At 38.1% G+C, this 24,246-nt stretch overlaps 1 protein-coding gene across 1 annotated transcript in view; it reads left to right on the top strand.

Moving 5' to 3' along the window:
• SEC14L1 (SEC14 like lipid binding 1) overlaps positions 1 to 22,354 on the top strand; it is a 34,943-nt gene extending 12,589 nt beyond the window's left edge. The window contains exons 3-16 of the mRNA XM_026702068.2: positions 4,228 to 4,377; positions 4,457 to 4,588; positions 5,225 to 5,353; positions 6,074 to 6,305; positions 6,704 to 6,813; positions 8,660 to 8,849; positions 10,790 to 10,878; positions 11,852 to 11,922; positions 12,742 to 12,913; positions 13,137 to 13,271; positions 14,778 to 14,912; positions 16,406 to 16,660; positions 18,014 to 18,192; positions 19,900 to 22,354. Of these exons, the coding sequence (XP_026557853.1) occupies positions 4,228 to 4,377; positions 4,457 to 4,588; positions 5,225 to 5,353; positions 6,074 to 6,305; positions 6,704 to 6,813; positions 8,660 to 8,849; positions 10,790 to 10,878; positions 11,852 to 11,922; positions 12,742 to 12,913; positions 13,137 to 13,271; positions 14,778 to 14,912; positions 16,406 to 16,660; positions 18,014 to 18,192; positions 19,900 to 20,005 (2,085 nt within the window). The 3' untranslated portion in view covers positions 20,006 to 22,354. The remainder of the gene's footprint in view (positions 1 to 4,227; positions 4,378 to 4,456; positions 4,589 to 5,224; positions 5,354 to 6,073; positions 6,306 to 6,703; positions 6,814 to 8,659; positions 8,850 to 10,789; positions 10,879 to 11,851; positions 11,923 to 12,741; positions 12,914 to 13,136; positions 13,272 to 14,777; positions 14,913 to 16,405; positions 16,661 to 18,013; positions 18,193 to 19,899) is intronic.
• The last annotated feature ends 1,892 nt before the right edge of the window (positions 22,355 to 24,246 follow it).

The following is a 24,246-nucleotide window of genomic DNA, read 5'->3' as shown; positions in this document are numbered from 1 at the left end:
TATCAATCTCTTTAGTTAATTTTGTTACCAGCCTCTTACAGGAAATGCCACAGATCTTGATGTCTTAAGTGGATCTACTTCACCAAAATTATTTAAGAATATTTTCTAACCAAATTTCTTTATAAGCCGTTACACAGTTTAGATTGGCCATTTATAACTTAGTTATCTGCACAAGGCTCTTATAATGATGATGCTGTATGAGAGAAGTCCAGTTTAACTTTTAAAGTTGAAACTTTCTTATCCACACTCAAGTTTGTGTGCAATTTTGAATTGGATTCAAGGTGTGAACTGCTATTATGATGATGCATTTTGTTACTAGGAGCTACAATCAAGATTTTCTAGTAGTTTAAAGTGGTTGCCAACAATATAAATGACAGATGTTCTTGAACAAGACCTGGAAACCTTGTCTTAAAAATAGAAAAGTTTAAAACAGCAATAATACAACCGTTGACCAATTGATAATTTGAATTGTGAGAAAGGAAAGTTGAGGCGGAAAAGATGTCTAGGATTAGCATATTTAAGGTTGGCTTTTCTAAGTAGTAGCTGTAAGAAAGACGAGATATTTACCTTGCTGAATCATGAATGGTGCTCTATTCACATTAGAGGCATAACTTAGATCAGTGGTTCTAGTAGACCTTTTCTTCACCGTGGATCCCCTTTAAAAACCTTTTGTTGCCACGGACCATGACCACAGACCCTCCAAGACTTAAAACATAAATCATTTTCAACTGTTCACAGACCACCTGTAATGACATTGCAGGTTGAGAACCACTGAGTTAGATAATTAGGTGAAGGGATCTACATTACTGTAATGAGGCAAGTGTGGAAATAGTCAATATGCTTCAAGAGAAAAAAAGAGTTAATTTCTGCATTTAGTAGAGTGGTTAATTTATAAAACAGAAATTTAACTGAACTAGAAAGAAGAAATGTTATCAAAGAGGAAGGGGTGTGTGTGTGTGTGTGTGTGTGTGTGTGTATCATTATATTTTAGATTGCCAAACCCTTTTGGTACGCTTCTGATAATGGCGGTATGCCTGCAATGTTTGTATAATTGTGATATGATTACTGTGGTTCATAAAATATGATATGGAAATGGCACAACCGTATCCCTGGGCGTTTTATAGCATTTCTGCTATTTGTCAGAGGAAATTCTTGGTAACTTTAAACTGGTATGTATAATGAGTGGATACAACCATTTGTAGCCAAGAGGTACAATATTGATACATTGTCTTGGAGTACCTATATTGTCAAATAAAAATAATTGTCACTACCCTCCTGTGAGTAGCACTTAGCAATATTTACATGGGTTTAAACTCCCATGTGGTTTCTTGGCAGACATCTGTTTTAAAGGAGAGAGCAGGTGGCTTTCATATTCTGTAGCATTTTTAGAAAGCAATAGCACCAGCATAACGGAAGAGAGCGCCATTAACACTATCTTCTTGATCACTTTAACATTTCCCAATATAGCACTGATTTTATAAAACTGATCTTTCAAATGCTTCTCTCATGCTGACATTAGCACTGCTTTGGCTGTTAGCACACTATTTAGGATGCTATGGCTGTGTGATGGATAATCACTTATTCTTTTGATACATCTAGACTAATTTATTCAGGCACAGTTTGGGGATATCACTAGAATCTTATATAAAATCTTTAAAATTAATGCAAATGTATCATAAAATGTTGCAGGCAGGAAACTGAATGCTTAAACCTCTGGCTGAAAAAATAAGCTTACTGCAAATCTTGTGGTTGCTAAGCAACTACATACTTACGGTTTGAGTTAAGATTTGTAAGCTGGTATGTGGGAAATAATATCTGGAGGCTTTGTTCAGTTGCAGTTGATGCCAGACTTTGTCATACACATAATGCCAGAAAACTGTTCTTGGAAAATAAAATGCCACTGCAGCTGGCTTCACGCAGCTCTGTTGAAGACGCATACGTGCTGAGCTTTTAAAAATTAAATTAAAAGTACCTGCCTTGTTATCTTTTTCATGAAAACATTCTAAACATGGCTAGTTGCACAGGGTATTAATACACTGCATTTTTAAAGGTTTAAATGAAGGTTAGACCTACCTATAAAAGAAAGACCTACATTACAGAATTTGGTGCTAAGCAAACAGACACCTTCAAATGTGGTCTGTCTGTCTGTATCTATTTACTTATCTATCTGTCATCATCAAATTTAGATGATTGCCCCAACTTCCTAAGTCAGCCCCAAAATATACCATGGTTGATGGTATCAAAAACCACCAAGAAGTCAAAAAGCAAAGATAAATGCACTAAGTGGGACAGATTTTGTGAATTTGGGATGGATTTTTATATTAGTTATTGTTTTCCTGCACAGCATGTGTATTTTGGGGAGGGTGAGGGATGTTCAAGATTCTCAGCTTCTATAATAGCTGAAAGGCAGTTAAGCAGAAAAGCTAGGTATCTACTGTAAAGCTTCTTTCATGGGTCAGATGTTTCTGAATTTACTTCTGTTTCCCTATTATTTCTAAGCCATTAGCAAAAATGGCTTCTTCAGATTCATTTTGAATTCTAAAACCACATACTGCTATTCATATATTCCACCTTGGACATGTCTTTCTAATCTTTAGCACTAGAGGTGGATTTCTAAAGTTTGATTCACTATTGTGTCTGAATGGATTCTTAGAATTCATATTTATGTCTTAGGGTGTTAAAACTACATTCAAGTTAAAGGACTGTGTTCTTTCACACAGAAGCTAAAATGTTTAGAGGCAGAAAAAGAAATAACCTTTTATTAATGTCCAGCTTTCTGTCAGAAGAAAAAAATATTAGTTTGATAATTTTAATACAGTGGAAGAATAACATCAGAAGGCAATGAAAAACTGATTCCCTGGCAGACTTAGATTTTCAGGGTATGCAAAGATTTGCCAGGAATCTTACAATTTTATTCACAGCAGAAAAGCTGCTGAAAGCTCCCTGAGAGATGGAGAGATTACAAATTCATAGCCTAGGAATAAGTGAATATGTTGGAAAGTATCTGGATAACTTGATACAATAAATTGAAACCCCCCCCCAAAAAAAAACCCAATAATAATAATGATATGCTGAAATATCTTAAAGTTTATTCTGAAACTAGATTATATCATGATATTACAATTAGCAGCGTACCATGTCAGTATTAATCACCCAAATGTATGCCCCTATGGCAAATAAAAATGAGGGCATAATAGAGAAATTCTAAGAAGTTAAAAGCATGATACAATTAATAAATGCACAAAACATGCACAGACATATCATCTTAATGAGTGATTTCAGTGCAAATGTGTGGGAATAGGTAAGTAACAATGATCTCATACAAGAATGTGATCTGATACAAGGATTGGTTTATGAATGAATATGCCCCCACAAACCCTCTCGTACACCCTCCCCAACTTCTCTCATACAACCTTTTGCATCCAACCCATACCTCACCCTCGTGCACCCTTCCTGAAGCATGCCTCACACACAACTGACAGCAGCCATTTGCCTGCCTACCAGCCTGGGACCTGCAACTTTTATCAGCTTCTCCAATAACTTTTGACTGCAGGAAGCTGTCTTACCTAATAACCATATTAATGATGGCAACCAGGACTGCAGGGATTGCTGTCACTTAGGTCTCAGTTGCCGTCATAAGTTGAAGACTACCTGTATGTATTTAGGCATGAATACAGACTGGGAAATGATGGCCCCAGTTTGTATAGGTATGCTTGGGGACAGTTGAGAGTGGTGCGGTGGCCTGGAGGTAGAGCTCTCGCCTCACAATCAGGAGCTGTGAGTTCAATCCTAGGAAGAGGCAGCTATTTCTCTCTCTCGGCACACTGAGAATATATCTGCTGAACAAAACTCTACAATGGCGACAGGAAGGGCATCCGGCCATTAAAACACTCTGCTAGCTCCATTCAGTTGCCCAGACTTCACCCCGCAAGGGATTCTGGGGAAGATGATGATGATGCTTGGGGACAACCAGTATGGAAGGAATAAGCTTTCAATTTCTTTATTAGGCTTGGAGGGAGTACTTTGGAAGGACAATTGCCTACCTCCAGTGCCACACACTAATCTTGTTAGATATGTGAGAAATACAAGCTAGCATTTTAGTGTTGAATAGAATTCAGCCATTTATTAAAGTGGAGAGGACATCTATGATTAGTTAACAAGTATGTGAAATGCTGCCTTGAGAGTCTTGTGACAGAGGTTGATGTTTATATTCTCCTTTTCTTACAGGCATATGAGAAAAGGTTTCCCACTTGCCCTCTCATCCCCATGTTTGTAGGCAGTGATACTGTGAGTGAATTCAAGAGTGACGACCGAGCAATCCACGTGACTGAAAGGCGTTGTAAACTGGATGTGGATGCTCCACGGCTCCTGAAAAAGGTAACACCTAGTCCGGTTCTTTGCCCAAACAGCCATCTATTGGGATGCTTCTTAAATTCATCTCTGTTCTCCTTCTCAGATTGCAGGGGTAGATTATGTTTACTTTGTCCAAAAGAACTCCTTGAATAGAAGAGACCGCACTTTACACATAGAGGCCCACAATGAAACTTTCTCAAACAGAGTTGTCATTAATGAAAAATGCTCATATACGGTGAGTAAGGGGTTGGCTTCAATTTTATATTACAGTCTTTCTAAGAACGCCTGTCTAGCTATTTGTAGTTAAGATTCTTTGTTATTTATGGTTTCAATTATTTATGATTCTGTTTTTCCTATCTAGGGTGCCAAGGGCACAAAAATAGAAACAATTAAAAGCACAGTTAACCCATAAAGCATTGTTATTGATTTGACTTTACAGACTTGTTTGAAGAGATGTTCTTGCTTACTTTTCAGAAAGCATAGTGATGAGAAAGCATAGTGATGAGTAGCTCTTGAGGGGAGTTTTGGAGCAAGAAGAATATACCCAACAAATTTTCTGATCACTTTAAGACAAGTTGTGATGTAAATTGTTCTGTGATATTCAGAATGTGTCATTTTTGTTGGCAATTCTCATCTGAGGAAAATCTAATTCACCAGATTTGAATTTGTAGGTTTTCTCCAAATTATTGGATCCAATAATTTCCATTCAAAGAAATTATTGGCTCCGTGGTTTTTAAGATTTAAAAGAGAAAAAAGTTGTAAGTAAAGAAAAGGAAAATGCACTATTCAATTCTCAACAAATTATTGTCCTGTGCTACTGGATTAAGGTTTTCTTAAACCTTGTGCCTACTTTTATTTCTTAAATCTCCAGGTGCACCCAGACAATGAAGACTGGACATGTTTTGAGCAGTCTGCAAGTCTTGATATTAAATCTTTCTTTGGCTTTGAAAGCACAGTAGAAAAGATAGCTATGAAGCAATACACTAGCAATATTAAAAAGGTAATATTTTGTTTTATACACAAATAATGTTGTGATTTCCTGAAGGCTGGGAACAATTTTCAGCTCCTGAGAAGGTTCTTATTGATCTTGTTATACTTCATAGTCTGTGTTTGCTCTCATCTTCTATTAGAGGCATGTTCTACTTTATTATATTGGCAAGAGGGGAAGTTGAGTATGGCGTATTCTGGTCATCCAGAAGTACCATCATCAGTTCCCACCATTTGATCTTGTCAGAGATAATTGTCCAATAACAGGAATGAATGAATACAAAAATATTGGGGTTCATGTTCTGCTGAAGAATAAACAAGTTTAGAAGACGTTGGCCTTTAAACACTAAGCCACTAAAAATAGTCTACTTTACAGTTTATATTTAGAAGGAGTGAAGTTACCCATGACCTGGAATGATCTTCATGATTCAAAAGGCAGTTATGTCTGTTTTTGAACAAAAATATCCAGAGGACATATTTTTCATTTCATTCTTTTTTTTTCTTTTTGTATTTAAACCATGGGAATATATTTGTTCTTTTCTTCTTGAGTTTCTACCTGAGAATTTGTAATGCTAAACTGAAATATCTGACATAACACTAGGTTCCTGCAATTCCAGCAGACTTAATTTTCTTCAGTCAGGGGCTAATTATGTGAGTTCTTCTGTCTCACATACACACCCCAGCCATCTGCGCTTACAATGCATTTGATGTAGGAATTGTCTTGTTTTGAAAGGGCAAAGAGATAATAGAGTACTACTTGAAGCAGCTAGAAGAAGAAGGTGTAACATTTATTCCTCGTTGGACTCCCCCTGCTATGTTTGCATTTGAACACGGCACAGCTCACTTTAGACGGTCGCTATCCCCTCCAATCAACATACCAGAAACTACCGTCAAAGAGGGACTGAACTCCAAGGAAATCAACACGTGCAACAATGCATCAGAACTGGTGGCTGGAACCCCTGATGGTATGTGGTTTGTCCTGTCCCCTCTTATAACTATTTCATGAATGCCATCATAATCTCCGCTGGATTTTAAGGATACAAACAAAGAACTAAATTAATTTAGTCAGAAAAAAAAATTACAGGCAAGCAGTTGTACAGTTATATCTCTTTTCAAGAATATCAAGTAGATACATAGTTTCGTTTTTTATCAGCTGGTAGCTACCATCAACTGGACGGTAGATGTTGAAGACAGTGAGCAATGCGGAGCTTACAAGGATCTGTAGAATTGATGAAAATATCTATCAATACTACTAGTGGCTAACTTACATAAAATAATTGAATATTTGAAACAGTTTGGTTTGCAAATGAGGGTTTCCACTGGAAGTCTGGGCAATGAAAACAATTCTACTTACATTTTTCAGATAAATTAGATGCAGATTATATCAAGAGGTATCTGGGCGACCTGACCCCACTTCAGGAAAGCTGCCTCATCAGGCTTCGGCAGTGGCTCCAGGAAACACACAAAGGCAAAGTAAGAGGATGTGTCTCTCTTTCACTTCCTATCCATCAGAAAAATGCATGGTGTACAAGAATGTCTGGCAGAATGTCAGTGTCCAGAGGAAGGAAAACAAAGCACAAAATTGTTTATGTATTTATTTATAGATTAGAAAATTCTAATCTTTAGTTTCCCATAGTGTAAAATTTAGATTCCTAAATCTATTTCAAAATTACGTGAATCTCCCTCCTCTAGGACCTCCTCCTTGTGATGTTTTTATGACGGTACTACGGTAGAAAATTTCCTGGACTATGTTTTTGTATTTCCTGCCTACACTTCTCCATTCTGCCATAAGACATCTTCTTTGTCCTTGGATTTCTAGTTATTTTTTCCTAAAGAAGGATATGCAAAACATTCTGTTCATGAACTGCTTTGTGTATGGATCAATTTCAAATGGTTTGTGCAAGACCAGAACTTGCATTTTTTTTTTTCCAGGATGAACCTAAAACACGTGTTCTGTTTTGGTGGTGGGGCAGGAATAAGACAAATGTTATTGGCAGAGGCTTAGAGAAGATTGGGAGAGGAAGGACCAAATGGGCTGCTAACACTATAAATTTAAGCATTGCAATTTGAATGGATCTCCGCCCATCCTTACCCCTATAACTTCCCAAACCTGACAGTGCTGTGTTTGATTTTAAAAGTAGCAGCATGTGGTTCCTGTTAAAGGGAGAGTGGTAAGAGCCTCTGGGGAATGTTTGCATATGTCAGCCATAGACCACATCAGGAACTGACTATTAAAAAAGGCTAGTTGGACTGAACAGAAATTATGTCATATTTACATTATCATCTATTAACTCCAGTTGCTTAGTTTTTCAGTCTTCATTGCCATGTTCTATCAAATAATTATTTAAGTAATAGAATAGACTTTTACTGTATTATTACTAAAATATATAGGCTTTGCATGAAACAAAATCATGGTTAAGGCACCAGGCTGAAAAGCAGAAGCCCATGAATTCAAGTCCCGTCTTAGCCAGAAAAGCCAACTGAGTAAACCGTGGGCCAGTCACTCTCTCACACAGAGGAGTTGTGGGGAAAATAGGAGGAGGAAAGTGTGTTAGCTATGTTTGTCACCATGAATTTTTTGTAAAAATAGTAAAGGTGGGTTATAAATAAATATTACATTGTATGTAGTCTTGATTCAAATTAAATTCTATTTTATAAGTTTTATATAGATTTAAGTATTTTAGTAAGTATTTCTTAGTTTTGTATACCAGTATTTTTTTTTTACTTTTAGCTAAGTTTTCCAGAGCTGATATGTTAAATTATTGTTACTTTGTGCTGACCAATGACAATAATAAAGAAATGATATGATAGTTACCTTTAATTATGTATTTCATTTTATTTATGCTGCTTACAGTGTCTGTTATCTAGCAGCAAAAAAGGCAGGAAGCTTTTAAGATCACATTGCTTAACACTTGGAAGTATTTTTTCTATTGCAGCCAAGAGTTTATTCTTTTCAGAAGTCTGAGCTGAGTACTGTATATAGAGTAACTTATTGTTTATAGAGTAACTTCCAATTGTCTTAATTATTTGTTTTGAATTTAGTTAATGAATGTGTGTGTGTGTGTATGCCAGTTTACTTCTGTTCACTGTATTTCTCATCAAAGCTTTTAGGTATTCTCCAAGTATTCTTTTAAATTTCTTGTCTAATTATTCTGTTTTTCTGTGGAATTAATGAATGAAAGAAATGGCAGCTTTCTTGTGAAGAAGGGATGGGCTTAAGCACAGAAAGGTGCTTAAGTCAACTTATTCCTTGAAATTTTCTTATGGAGTATTATATATACTTTTGACAGTTCTTACTCAGTTCTTACTACGTTTATAGATTCCCAAAGATGAGCACATCTTAAGATTCTTGCGTGCCCGAGATTTCAACATCGATAAGGCCAGAGAAATCTTGTGCCAGTCTTTAACGTGGCGCAAACAGCATCAGGTGGACTACATCCTGGATACCTGGAACCCTCCTCAAGTACTGCAGGATTATTATGCAGGCGGTTGGCACCATCATGACAAAGGTATAGTAACAACGATGCAGAAATCTTATAGTGGAAAGTCTTAGGTCTTCTGAAATGCTGCCAGTGTGGTTTGCTGAAGAGAGCCAAGTGGGACTTACTTTAAGTACTTAAAAATGATAGGTGCTTTTGTTGGAGTAAAAGGTAAGATATAAAGATATAGGTATCCTGTTAGAAAGAGTGAGAAGTCTTGCCTTCATTATTTGTCATGCAAGCTATTTCAGTTATTGCCAACTCTTAAGTGGTAAATGCAAGATTAAGACACTATAAAAAATACATTAACAATCTGCAACTTCAGATTTCTGCTCGGTTTTCAATCATGCACCGTTTGGGAGTTTGATGAACACAGCATATAGCAGTGACTGGCCCAAATGCTGCCATGGAATCAAATCAAGTTATATCTTTGGAGGCCATTGAAGACCAAAGCTGGTCCAAAATTCAGGAACTTAGGCTGTAATGGTGTCTCATGTTACTCCCATGTGTCACTGCTGTTTTACAAGCTGTATTATTTGCCAGTTGACTTCTGGCTGTAATTCAAGATGCTGACCATCACTTCTATAGCCTTTCTGGGCATGGGGTCTGGTTATTTGAGGGATTGCATGTTCCCAATAGTTTCTGCCCATTCACTGTGATCGGGCAAAGTGAGAGTGCCCCAGATTTCTTCAGTTAACTGCCATCTCCTGGGAACAGAGAAGCATACCTTCTCTGGAACAGCATCCCCATACTATGTCTCTGGAGATTATCAGTCATCCAGGTCATGGTTGTCCAAAAGGTGCTGTTCTCAAAAGGCAGCTGGACTTCGTTTTTCCATGAAGATGTTTTGCTCCTCATCCAAGAAGCTTCTTCGGTTCTGCAGCAAACTGAAAAGCTTCGTGAATTAGAAGCAAAACGTCTTCAAGGAAAATCAAAGTCCAGTTGCCTTTTGAAAAAAAAAGCACCTTGGGATCCCCACACTATGGTTCCTGTCCTTCCAGAAGCCACTGAAAATTTCCCTCTGTTCTCAGGTTTCGGGTTAGGGACTCACTGGTGATTTGGGGAGTTATTATTTGTGTGGCTTTGTTTGGGCACTATTCCCCCCTCCCTTTTTATATCATGAATAGTTTTAAAATGTTAAGCCACCCAAAATCATTTTGGAATCAAGTGGCCTCAAACTCTAACAAAAATAAATACCCATTGGAAAGGTGTCCTGGCATAACTATGTAGAGTCACTAGAGTTAGACCATTGTCTTCCAACTTTCATTGATAACTTCTCAGTATGTCCTTAACTCATGGTTGTCCTGTTCATCTAGGGGAAAATATTCTGTTTATCATATTTGGTTTTTTTTTTCTTTCACATTGTCTCTTCTCGTTATAATACAGTAATACAACAAAGGTGATGAATGATATATAACTGGGCAATCATAAAAAATGAAATAATAAAAAGGAAAATGATAATAAGCATTTTCAAGCCAGCAGTTCCTCTATAGTCAACCCTTAACATATGACCAGAATTGGCTTTCTGGTAGAGAAGATTGCAAATGGCAATCACATGGTTATGGGTTTCTTGGTAACCAGTGGTAAATGCAAGCTAGTTGCCAAGCACCCAAAATGCAGTCATGTGATCATGGAGGCTGGGGGCAGTATGACATTTTACAGTCGCTGGAAGTGCTGTATGGGCTGTAAAGCACCCTTCCTGAGGCCCTCATAACTTTGAACAGCCATTAAACGAACAGTCAAAAGTATTAGCCATTTATTTAATGAATGTTAAATCTTTATCATCTTTACTTAGGTATCATCTTTATTTATGTAGCCAAAATTAATTTGATAATTTGTTGGAAATTAAGTTTATAAGCAAGTATAGATCATTCCAGTTTGCTTTAGAGAAAAATAAGAAGGCCTTCTAACCATTTCTTGGTGTATCAGAAGATAACTTGAATGTTACCATTATTATTCTTTTGGTTCAGATGGGCGTCCACTATATGTGTTGAGACTAGGCCAGATGGATACCAAAGGTTTGGTGCGAGCTCTTGGAGAAGAAGCCCTGCTTCGCTATGTAAGTGCCTCAGATACAATTTGCAGGTGATTTTTCTGGAGAATGTTACATATCTTGTATCAGTAAGCATAACTGGATGTTCTTCAGTTAGGTTGCTCCTATTAAGCATGTCCAAAATATCTGCAGGGTATTGTCAGTTGGAAAAAGTTACATTACAGTGGGGAACACTCCAGAATGTCATTGACAATCTGTTCATATTGATATCTCTTTTATTTGAATAGTAATGTGCTTCTTCTGTCTGTTGTGCAAGAATAAACATGGGCAGCTTTTTGCTCTTGAGATAAGGCATCTCTCACTGTTGGCCAGCTAAGCTGGGGCTACTACAGATTGCTCACTTCTGAATAGGAGAATGAGGTGTTAAATCCTGATATCAGGACAGCCTTCCTGCTTCTGAATATAAGATAAAAATTGTTTTTCCAATTTCATAAAAAAAAAACCATTTTTTCATGATCTAGCTCCAAAGTGCCAACATCTCAATGAGATAACAAATTCTACATTTTAGAAAAATAGCTCAACATTACTTTGAGATCTTTGGCTGCAATATTTCTTTCCCAAATTGTATTAACATATGTAATGATTTGAAATCCCAACAAAGCTGTAGATGGACAAGACTGTATGAACTTTCACATTTCTTATGTCATCAACATAAATCATATTAATTTCTTTTTAAACATTTTATGAAGTATATAAGGTAATGTCTTCTGATATATGCAATTCATTTTAAAATTGTAAGAGGTATAATATCATATTTTAAAATATATGCACATATTGATTCCTCAAAACTAGATATTCAAATTATTTTGTAGTTCAGATCCTACACAAAAATACTAACTTTCATTTTATTTTATTTTTAAATTACTTACAAAAATCAGAGTTGAACCCAAAGTAATGCTGTGGCTGAAATTTTATCCATGGCTATTTTACAACAACATAATTCAACATTCTCATCTATTTTATTTTTATTAATGTGCAGGTTCTATCTATAAATGAAGAAGGATTGAGGAGGTGTAAAGAAAATACAAAAGTATTTGGAAGGCCTATTAGGTAAAAAAAACTTTCTTGAAGTCGCATGAGTCTGTTTCACTGAACTTAAGACATGTTTATGCTAATTGAGTTAAAGTTTTGCTGTGCAATGTTTTGATCAATCCTAGGTTAAGAAATGGAACAGTTTAGCACAATTCCAGTGGTCATTTATGCAACATGCACACATAGCCAGACTTGATTCTGCAAGATTCTGGCATCCCACCCACTCTGCTAAAGTTTAGTCATTAAACAGCAGTGTCAGATACCTCAGACTAAGAGCTAAGAATAGATCCAGATGAGTGCAGGTGGAAATAGAAAGTGATAATAATCCCAACAGCAGTATGAAAAATAAATAGTTCTACCATCTTGTGTAGCTCTGCTAATTATATTGAACAAGTATGAAAAGAAGACTGTTTAGGAATTCCATATATACAATATTTTAAAACCAGAATGGATGAAAAAAAATCAATAAATTGGGATGGGATGTAAACAAATCAATAAAAATATTGTAAGGCCAAAAAGATGGGATAAGTGAAATTGGGAGTGCTTGCTCTTCATGAGTGACCAATGCATTTAAACACAAACATTGAAAGAGTTGGAAGGATATTGAAGGAATTAAAAGTATTTGAAAGAGGGGAGGGTAAATTTATTCTCTTTTTCTCTCATTAACAAATATTTCAGGTATTACATTTATGATTTAAAACATTTCGACCTATCAGAATTTAAGGGAGGAGTAAAAACATCTAATATAGTATGGTATATTTGTATAATGTCACAATGAAACAATTGCTCGATTAATTTAAGAACATGCTGATTGTGTTTTATTTTGGGAAAAACCAGCTCTTGGACTTGCTTGGTGGATCTGGAGGGCTTGAACATGCGCCACTTATGGAGACCTGGGGTCAAGGCCTTGCTGAGGATCATTGAGGTGGTAGAAGCTAATTATCCAGAAACACTAGGACGTCTTCTAATTCTCCGCGCTCCCAGAGTGTTTCCAGTCCTTTGGACTCTGGTAGGTTCTTAAGTTGGTTCTCGGCGTTTAGTAATTTGTGTTTTGTAAATTGGGGTCAGTGTACTTTGAAATAAGCAAGATTGGCAAGCTTGATATTTATAGTGTGCTTGATTTTTGGAGCCATAAGTAGAAATCCAGCTAGAGCATAGACCCAAGTGGCCAATGGAATAATGTGTTCATCTGATGTCTTGGGAATATTACTACTTTAGTATTTTGTTTGTAGGTTAGCCCTTTCATTGATGACAACACTCGAAAGAAATTCCTGATTTACGCTGGCAATGATTACCAGGGTCCTGGTGGGCTGTTGGATTACATTGACAAAGAAATTATTCCCGATTTTCTTGGTGGAGAATGTATGGTAGGTAGAAAAGTCAGTTTGTTTGACAACCAAGTTCAATGGCCTGAAATAATTCAATTTCTGTGCTAGTGTAGTGCAATCCAGTAGTCAGTCTATTAGGTCTGTGAAAAGAGGCCTAGATTGATTTCAGAGAAGCCATTTGAGTTGCGTAGATGACACAATTTTCTGAAGGGACGATCCAGTTCAACTTAGCAAAGCAGTTTGGGTGGCTTTGGATCCCTTTGGACTCAAGTGGAATCAAGTGTTTCTAGGCTGGGACGTTTTGAGATTTCTCAAAGGCTTTGTGAAGGTCACCCAGTCTGAAAGTCCTTTGACACACACTTCTGGTCTGGGGCCCTTCAGCACATATTGTAGGCAGTCTCACAGCATTTGTGAGTTAATTAACCCCAAGGGACTTCCTATGGAGAGGGCTCTTAGTGTTTTTCTAGAGCACTCCCAAAGACTTTCTGGGCCTCCAGCAAGATTCATGCTTTTGTGCCACTAGTCCTCTTAATGAATCTAGAAATTGGGATAAGGAAAGCAGCATGAGAAAATGCATTCTTGTGTAATGCTTTCCTCTGTCAGCTAGATGCTGGGAATCAGGGAGGGGCAAGTGACACAACAAGGAGTTTTCTGGGCTGCTGGCCTCTCTCACTGTTGGCAAGCAGCTGGGACAGTTGAGTGGTGTGAAACATGCTTTGCCATGCCACTTACTTCTCTGAGGTGCTTTCTAGAAGAGGCTTCAAGTTAGCCTGGAGCTGCTTACTCTGAGAGACAACTTCAGGATGGCTACTTACAAAGTGTATTGTCACATTGTCCACCCAACCTTGAAACCTCACAGTCACTACTTCAAGAAAATGTTTTGCTTTTCTTTAAAATTAATATAGCCCCCCTCTTATTCCATGATTCTAAGCAGTTTTCAAGTTAAAACAGCAAAAACCAAACTTGTGTAAATAAATAAATAAATCAAAATCACAATAAATCAAAAATGTAAATGCGTAGGAGACTGCCAGCTACCGCTCACAGAAACAGCCATCTTGCTGGCTCCCCACATCTGCAGAATCCCCAGACCCCATGATAGAACCATGTCATTTAGGCCACATCTTTAGAATATATGTTGTAATATATACCTTTGATAATAATGCACTCAAATCCTGCCTATGTGCAGTATTCATTTGTGTATAGCACTGCAGATGATGTTCTTTTACTACTGAAGAGCTAGTTATTGAATTCAGCTTGTCTTGCAGTGAAGTCAGCAGAACCCAGTGTTTCAGGCCAATTAACTAACCCTCAGTCTGTGCCTCATCAGTGTCTGCTTGATGTTGTGAGGGCGGACATAAGCTACAGTGAGAAAATTGGGTCATTTCCAGTCACATTTCCAGTCAGCTTTATTCATTAATTTGTTTACAGCTTCTTGCTATTTCAAATTGACTCTGGAATATTCTTCCTGGGATGTTTTCAGTTGGGGCAGAAACAGATCAATTTTTCTAACTCTTTTCTCTCCACACTTTAATTACATTTATTTAGTGTGAAGTTCCAGAAGGTGGGCTGGTTCCCAAATCTTTGTACCGGACAGCAGAAGAATTGGAAAATGAAGACATAAAATTGTGGACAGAAACTATCTATCAGTCTGCAAGTGTCTTCAAAGGGGCTCCCCATGAGGTAAATCATTTTATTTTTCCCCTTTACCTCTGGTGTTTGCTAAAAAATAATCTTCCATTCGAGGTCAATTCCTGATAACCTCATGAATAAGTCCATGTTGTTTTCTTAGGACTATTAAGGAAATGGTTTACCATGGATATTTTCTGGCTTTTTTTTTTTAACTTCCTAATCTAGCCTCTATAGTTTTGCTATTTTCTGGTAGGCTCTCCTCTGAGTACTAACCAGTTCAGCTTTCCTTAAGGCCTGCTATCTATCTGGGCAGCCTACGGTAAAGATAGCCAAAAAGGTATGTGGGGAGGATTTTTGGAAGCAATTTTATTTTCAGAACTAGTTCAAGTGTTAACAGTTCTGCTAATGCAGGGGTCCCCAAACTTGGCAACTTTAAGACTTGTGGACTTCAACTCCCAGAATTCTCCAGCCAGCATAGCTTAAAGTTGCCAATTTTGGAGACCTCTCTGCTAATGCTTGGCTCACAGTATTTTCCTAGTCTTCCTATTCTTCTGGTCTGGTTCTTGATTATTTTTTGCTTAAATAATCATAGCTCTTTTCTTTGTTTTCTGACATCGGGTATCAGATTTTGATTTGCAATTTGAAGGTTTTAACAATCATCTAACGTGAAGATATTAAAATTGAACAATAGCATGTGACACAATTAATGGATGTTGTAGCTAGATGAACTCTTCAATCTGATTTCTGATAGGTGGCACTGTAACCATGGACAAACTTAACCATAGTTTCAATTGGAAACTGTGACCATCCTACACCAAGCCAAGTCCAAAAACAGGGAATTTCAAGAAGCCTGGCGCCCTGACAAATTAACCATCAACAGACACATAGATATAAACAATATCTACATAATATGCAAAAGAGATAATCAACAAGCCAAAAAGGGAACAAAAAGACCAAAGCACCTGTCCACCAGCAATCAGCACTTAGATGAGCATAGCTTAACTCCAAGATTAACATCAGACCAACAATCAAGTAAACAATACCCCAGTCAAGGATCTGCCAAACAAGCTAACAGTAAGCAGCCCAACCACAAACCTCTAAGACAGGGGTGTCAAACTCAAAGAATCATGGCGGCATCATGTGACGTATCAGGACTTTTTTTCCCCTTTGCTAAACCAGGCGGGGACAGGGCCAGCATGTGACGCATCCAGCATGTGGGCCACCCTGCTCTTAAGACCACGTCCCCACCAATACTGACAGGATAAGCTGCTACAATAGAAACTGAGAGCAAACCCCACTCCCAAGTAGCACTGATGATGTTACCTAGTTTTGATTAATGAAACATCTGCAAGCTCAGAGGGCACCAAAAATATTTCAAAATATTTCAAAAATATTATCCTTTATTGGTACTGTAACCGATACAAATAGCAGGTTTCAAACCAGACACAGTGCACAATTCTTATTGAGAGAAGGCTGATAGGGGAGCCTCGGCCGGTAGAGATATCTGTGAGTTTCTAATGTAGCCACTTGCTTTTCTTTTCCAGATTTTCATTCAGATTGTGGAAGCTGCCTCTGTGATCACCTGGGATTTTGATGTTTGTAAAGGTGATATTGTTTTCAACATCTATCACTCCAAGAGAGCCCCTCAGCCTCCAAAAAAAGACTCTTTGGTAGGGGCGCATAGTATTACCTCCCCTGGTGGCAATAACGTACAGTTGATAGACAAAGCTTGGCAACTGGGACGAGACTACAGTATGGTGGAATCACCACTCATCTGCAAGGAAGGGGAAAGCGTGCAGGTGAGAACATGTCTCTAAACACAAACCCTACTTTGATTCCTCACGAAATGTTTTTAGGATTTATCGGAACGGGCTTTTTAATTCAAGCATGTTTTGAATGCCCACAACAGCATTCTTGTGTTGCTTCTTTGTGATTATGCCAGTCTTAATAGAATTCCTAATGTATCATTGTAGCAGAGTGAAATTCTTAGAAAGTGAGGGCTTCGTGTGTTTTTGCATCCAAATGGGGTTGCCTTAATATGACTGTAGGAGGGGAAGAGATCTTAAGTCCTTCTCAAATAGTTTGGTTTCTCTCACTAAATCTGTTTTGCCTTCTGCTTCAGGCCAGAACACTTGGCCAATGACTCATTTCAGAGTTCTATCAATTGGGATGCTAATGCAACATTGAAATTAGAGGTCCTCAGCAACTCAACCTTAAAGTAACTGCTCTTTCAAGGCAAGGGGAGAGTGATATTTTAATCAGTCATACACTTCATAGATCAGTTGTATGTCAATAAGGAAGCTCTGCCAGGGGATATACTTTCCAATCTTTGACTGTTTTAGTTGGTGATTAATCCCTCTCTCTATCCCTCCTTAAACTTTTGCAACCTTCTTCTAGCCATACATAATACCTAGTACTACATCTTGACTTGGTGGTAAGCTTCAGTGTTTAGACTGGTGCATGTAGAATCATAAAGTTGTAATGAATTATGTCGCCCACCATCCTGCAGATGGAGTTATGCATAGCTTAGAACATACCAATTTGTTACTGTCATACAATTTGTATACCACCCTTTTAAAATACAAAGAAGTAATTTTCAGAGAGTCCAAAACTTGGATATTTCCCCTAAAAAACAGCTATAGCCTAGAACAGCGATGGCGAACCTTTTGGGCCCCAAGTGACCAAAGGATGCGTGCGTGTTCATACCCAAAATGCAAGACCCCCCCATGCATGCGTAAAGCACACACCCCCCGGCATGCGCAGCAGAGACCTGAAGGCCGGCGGGAGGTGCAAACACATGCGCGATGAAGCTGAGCTGGGGCGAGGGCATGCATGCCCACGGAGAGGGCTCTGCGTGCCACCTGTGGCACACGTGGTATATAGGTATGCCATACTTGCCCATTAAGCCCTTATTTTTCACATGTATCTATGATAAGTCATGATGATCAACAACCGTAAACTCAAGAAAACTGAATTGTGTTTAATGGAACTATGTTTCTTATGTTCCTGCCTGCCAGATCAATCTGAATTGATCAAGTAGGCTGAGCATGAAAGGGAGACTCAACTTACAACTGCCAATTGATGAAGTGCACTACGTTATATCCAAATGGACAGTTATCGTTAGCGCTGGTTTCCTCTGCTCTTGCTTTAAGGGATCTCATGTGACTAGATGGCCTGGCTTCTACATTCTCCAGTGGAAGTTCCACAGTATGCCTGCCTGCGCCACCACCAGTCTGCCTCGTGTTGATGATGTACTGGCATCTCTACAGGTCTCATCTCACAAGTGCAAAGTGTTGTACTACACAGAAGTAATTGGGTCAGAAGATTTCAGGTAAAGTTAACTGTAAATGCCTGTCTTTTTTTTTTTTAAAGAGAAAATGTCTTATGGCTCGCTAAGGCTAAATGCAAGCAGTCAAAGACTACCTAGAATAGTACAAGGACAGCAGCATTCCCATGACTTGGTTTTCCTAGAGACCTTAGAGCAGGGGTCTTCAAACTTAATAGCTCTAAGACTTGTGGACTTCAACTCCCAGAATTCCTCCTCCAGTCATGGTAGCTCAGGAATTTTGGGAGTTGAAGTCCACAGGTCTTAAACTTGCCAAGGTTGAAGACCCTTGCTTTAGAGTCATCAAGATGATATTTAAATACCTGTGACTTTCAGACACCACATTGGTTAAAAGCAATTCATCTGATGTTTATGGTCTCTCACTCTTACTGTATTCACTTATCTCCATTACTTGCTGGGCTCCATAGCAAAAATCCATATATTATATTGCTATTCAGTTAACAAAACCTTAATTTTTTTCTTGCCTTGGTTGACTGATTTCACAAAAAAAGCATTTTATACAAAGTTGGACAATGATTTTGACTGTTTTGTCCTATAGGAAAAATTGATAATCTCTAGGGGTACCTAATATATCCACTGCCCTCTAAACAATAAGTACACTTGACTAATACTAACAAACGTTGGTTTGATAGAGACAGAGGAAAAAAGTTAGATCATCTTTTAGATGAGAGATAAGGGGCAAATTGTTATGATTAAAACTTATGTGCAGGTCTCTACAGTAATCATGGACTATGTAAATAGCTTTACTGGGCTTTTTTAACATTAAAGAGATCAAACATTGTCTGCATGGTTGCAAAATATTTTCTTAGACTAGCAAGTTGCATCAAACAATGGCAACCTTTGCTTATTGATTTGAAGAGAAAAGAAAATAGCAAGCCAAATACTTTTGTAAATGAATTTATGGCAAATCTCTTTTTGATGCAGGCATTGTCATTTTGTCTCTTCAAATCAATTTGGTTTTTGGTTATAAGTGGCAATTGTATATATGAACATTTTTTTAATATATAAAATCCAGAAGATTCATTGAATTGACTCAGATTAATCATTTGTAATCTGAATCAATTTAAGGAATTTTCTGGATCCCATACACTATGTGTTTATTTATTAGAGAAAACTTAATTTTTCTTATTGAAAAATTCTTTTATTGATTAAGAAGTGGGAATCGTAAGAAGTACCTTTTTCTTCATTGCTACTAGGGATCAGTCACTGTAGTCCTTCAGTTAAGTCCTGAATAACACTTTATTTTCTTACTGTAGATTCTTAAACAAAGTATTGTGGAATAGTTGTTTTGTTTTCAGTTGTGCTAGCTATAAAGACATATGGCAACCTAGTACTTTTTATTCTTTTGTTGTAATCTGGCTTTTTAATAATACAACTTTGGTATCTTTGAGGCTTGCTGATTATTGTAATAGTTGGAAGTTGCTTTGAGACGTTAGAAAGCTGGCATATACATGGATGATTTTTTCTGGTTCCTTGGCTAACTGACTATATAAACCAGTCCTTCTCCACCTGCTGTATCCCATATGGTTCCTCAGGTTGGCCAGGAAGTTGTGGAAGCTAAAACTAATGAAAAAACTCCATGATCAGTACTATGCATTGAGCCTCTGGCAAAGACTGCCAACGATAGGTTTTTGCATACAGCTCGGCATGTGAAAGGTGTCTTATGCTTACTGTGAGTCCATCTTTCCACAGGGGATCTATGAGCAGCCTTGAATCAAGTCACAGTGGATTTTCTCAGCTCAGTGCTGCTACAACTTCCTCCGGCCAGTCTCAGTCCAGCTCCATGATTTCCAGGTAGTGCTATTGCCTACAAAAGCCAGTTGATGAGACGGCTGGACCCTCGTCTACGGCAGTCCTCTGCAATACAGCATCGTCGTCGTCATCATCAGTGACACTTGCAAAAACAAACACACAAATGGAAGGTCTTTTTATAGATAGTAAAAGTAGCTGTGTGCATTTAAATATTCTGGTTTTGTTTTGAATTAGAACCGAAAGAGTGTGTCTAATCTTAATAGCCATAGTTTTTTATACATACACTAGCACAAATCCTCACTTGGAAATGTAAAGGGCTGTTTTGCAAAGGAAGAATCAATCAGTGGTTGTATGGCTGAGAATTTATTTAACTTCCTATTGATATATTTGTAATGCATTAGAAGTCTGTCCCAAAGCTTTCGCCAGTGAGACTTTTGCAAAGTTCAAGTACACCTTTTCCCCTCCCCCCCGCCTTCTGCTTCTGCCGAGTCTCTCCTTTGTTACAGCCCAGTATTAAGGAAGGCCTAAGGAGTGCAGTGCAGGAGCTGGGTGCCTGACATTTCTTGAAAAGCCAGCTGGTGAACTGGCTGAACCCCTTTCCCTACCTTTTTCTCAGCGGGAGGCGAGCTGCCATCCTGTCAGGCAGCTTTTTTAACACGAGTTCATTCTGCTAGCTCACATGGTTAAGGACAGACTCCTTTTTTAGGGCATTGAAAGGCATTAAGCTAGGACATACACTTCTGAGCATCGAAGGTGGGAAGGAAGAGGGCAGAGCAGGCTCTCCTCAACTCAACCCAAGGCTGGCCCTCCTTTGAGTCCTCAGGTTTGTTTCTCCCCCAGAGGCGGACATGATTGTACCTCGTTTGCTTCTCTTCATCCTCTACAAAATATCCTTTTGAAAAGTGGCATCTTTTCTGCCAAGAGCTTCCTGGAGAAGTGGCTGCATCGGTCCTTTCCTTCCCGTGCCCTTCTCCACTTCCCTGATCTGCCCTGTGAATGCCAAGGGAAACCTTGTGCGCTTCTGCAGTGCAGACGGGATGTTTAGCCTCCTAACAGAGCACAGCCTGCTGTGGCAATAATTCATTGCAGACATCCACATGTTTCCGTAATAGTAAATTTGCTAAAGGTTGCTTAAACTCTCCAGCACTTGCTTCATTAGTATTTGAAGCGTGCCTTTTAGAAGCCTTGGAACCTAAAACAGCCAGCTGCCAGGCTAGTGAAATGAGTACAGTTCTACAAGGATTGCAAATCTGTTCACATAGCCAACAATAGCTGCTGAAATAGTATCTGTTGGATTCATTCATTCCCATATAAAGCTCTAGTTACCACACACACACACACACACACCCCTCCGGTGTATACTTACAGCCTTGTTTAGAGAAGACTCTGTGCTTACATATCTTGTAGAAGATTAACGTACAGTCTGTTTCAGAAAAAGGAAAGTAATGATGAATGCAACCTGCATTAATTAGAGAGGCAAAGGAACGCATTTTAAGATCAGAGTGTTTATATGCTAAATTGAAAGGACTTGTCATATGAATTATAAAACTAAAACCAGTGAGTGCTTTAAGTATTAATCTTGATGACCATTCTGAATACTGGTTAAATGGAGTTGAAAGAGTATAGATTTGTTCCACAGACATGCTGTATTTCATCCAGCTGCTGCTTTTTTGTGATAGTTTCTTAACTACTAAGAGCACTAGTATGGTAATTATCTTCACTAGCAGTTTTAGTTGTTGGTATGTAATCATGAACATGGTCACCAGACTCAGAAACATGGTGCCGTGTTCATCCTCTTGTAATTAGTGTCCCCCTTGCCTGGTTGCAAAATGGTACATTCTTCCCTCTCCAAAACGGGCTCTGTTAAAGATGAATTCCTCTTCTCCCATGGCAACTTTGCTGGTAGCTAGTTTCATTCAGTGGCTGCTATCAGCCCATGGATGTCTGATTTTGCAGAAACCATTGGAGTTCTGTTTTCTGTCTTAAGATGTCTGCTTGCTCAGCAATGTCCTTTGGAGGGCAATATGTTGGACTTTGGGAGGAGAGTGCATTTCAGAGCTCAAAGCACACACACACACACACACTTGGAACGGAAGGGTTGTTATTCCTTATAAAAAGCATGACATCCCACCTATGGCCCAATTAACTCTTTGCTCTTCTAGGTGTGTGATCTTACTGTTTCTGTCTCTGTTCTGCCAGAACTGATAAACCTGGTAATCCTTCCTTCTATTAACTTAATTTAGCAACTTTCTCCCACCTTATCGCTGTTCCTGAACTTCATATTGATTTCTGTAAATGTTTTCTAAACATATTACCTCAATCTTGGTAATAAGGTAACAGTCTTTTAAAGATTTTTTTTTTATTTGTATCAGTAATAAATGTGATATGGGAAAAATCTCTGAATCTATTTCTTCTCAGCATGCTTCAGAAGTGATTTTCTACAAGATACAAGAGTGCCAAGTGTAGGGATGGTTGTGTGGCTATTTCATTAAATAATTAGTTCTGTGTGCTGTATGAATCTCACATAGGGTCCCTTGTCACTGGTGTCACCACAGATTCTACAGACATCCATTGCCCGCCCAAAAGATACTTCTGAAGACCTCATTGAAATGTAATTGATACCCATGAATCTGGAGATCACAAACCTATTTTTAATAGTTCCATCTGTGCAGTCAGACCCTGCAGAGAAAAGTTCTATTGGCAGATGAGCCAAAAATGAAATTTTTCAGGCTATGCTGTTTGGGCTGGCAGAAACTCATAATAAGAACCTTATACCAACCATCAAACGTGGAGACAGTATTGTTGTTTGGGAATCCTGTACTACCGCAGGACCCAAATTATTTTTCACCCCTTAAGAAAGCTTAAATATTGAATTATAACAAAAATTTACAAAAATATCAATCTTCCTGTCAGCTGGAGCTGATTTTCAGGTGGGACATGCAGAAGAACAGTGATTTCAAACATGAAAGCAAGTCTGCAAGTTTCAGTGTTTTCAGTGTTACAGCCAAGTTCATATTTAAACCAGAAATGTAGCCAAACCTGTCATAAACTGTTCATGCTAAGAAGATCCAAAGATATTTTTGAGCTGAAGGTGTGAGACACGGGTCACTAATTATAACAGCATTTGGTTCAATTATTGTAGTTGAAAGAACAGACGTTTACTGAATTTAACAGGATGATTACTTTCTCACCCGGGCATATTGCATACTTTGGGTTTTTTTAATGGAATAAATGAAACTAGGATCAAAATTGGAAAGTGTTGGTACTTTTGGACTCCCTTTATAACCTATATGAAGCTTTGATAACATTTGGTGTCAAAGAAATGCAATCATTCAGAACTGAAAGAGGGCAAATACTTCACAGAAATGGTACATATGTAGTAAACTTAGACTACAGTCTTCCATATTCTTACAGGGTAGCCCTATTTAAACTTTATAGCATTGACTTCTGAATAACCAGGCTGTTCTACCAGATTCTATTAGTTTTTTTTATTTTTATTGAGCTGTGATAGCATAATGGCTAGCATGCACTATTGCAGGCTAATTCTGCTGACTGCCAGCAGTCCGATTCTCACCGGCTCAAGGCTGACTCAGCTTTCCATCCTTTCGAGGTCGGTAAAATGATGACTCAAATTGTTGGGAGCAATATGCTGACTCTAAACTGCTTAGGGCTGGAAAAACACTGAAGCAGTATATAAGTCTAAGTGCTATTGCTATTATTGTGGTGGAACAGATTATAAACACTCCTCCCAAATTCATCTGGCTAAATGAAGATACATTGAAATTAGAAAATTATATTGTGAACATGCAACTACATATATATATATTATTTTGTATGGGAATTGAAGAGGGTCATAATAGGAGACTGGGAAAGTATGATCCAATATGGTTGAAGGCAGACTCTGTGAGGTACCAAGAGCACCATCACAGTCTCCTGAATCATAATCCCAGCTACCTTTTCCTTTTAAACTGAATTTTGATGAGTTCTGACAATTCTATAGAAGTGGCAGGCCACTTATTTTTTGCTACTTCTCCATTAATGTCACTTGCTGGTCATACTTTAACAGGGTAGTGTAGACTACATAAGTACTATTTACATGTTTTTCTACTCTTACTATGTTCTTACCCACTTCCTTTCAATAACCTGCAGAAGGATAGCAATAGCACTTAGACTTATATACCGCTCCATGGTGCTTTACAGCATTCTCTGGGGAGTTTACAGTATCAGCATATTGCCCCCCGAACAATCTGGGTTCTCATTTTATTGACTTTGGAAGGATGGAAGACT

This window comes from Pseudonaja textilis, chromosome 2 (genome assembly GCF_049901715.1).
Source record: "Pseudonaja textilis isolate UNSWEBS1 chromosome 2, rPseTex1.2, whole genome shotgun sequence".
Lineage (NCBI taxonomy): Eukaryota > Metazoa > Chordata > Lepidosauria > Squamata > Elapidae > Pseudonaja > Pseudonaja textilis.
Note: the sequence above shows the minus strand (reverse complement) of the source record. Positions and strands in the feature narration are given on the sequence as shown.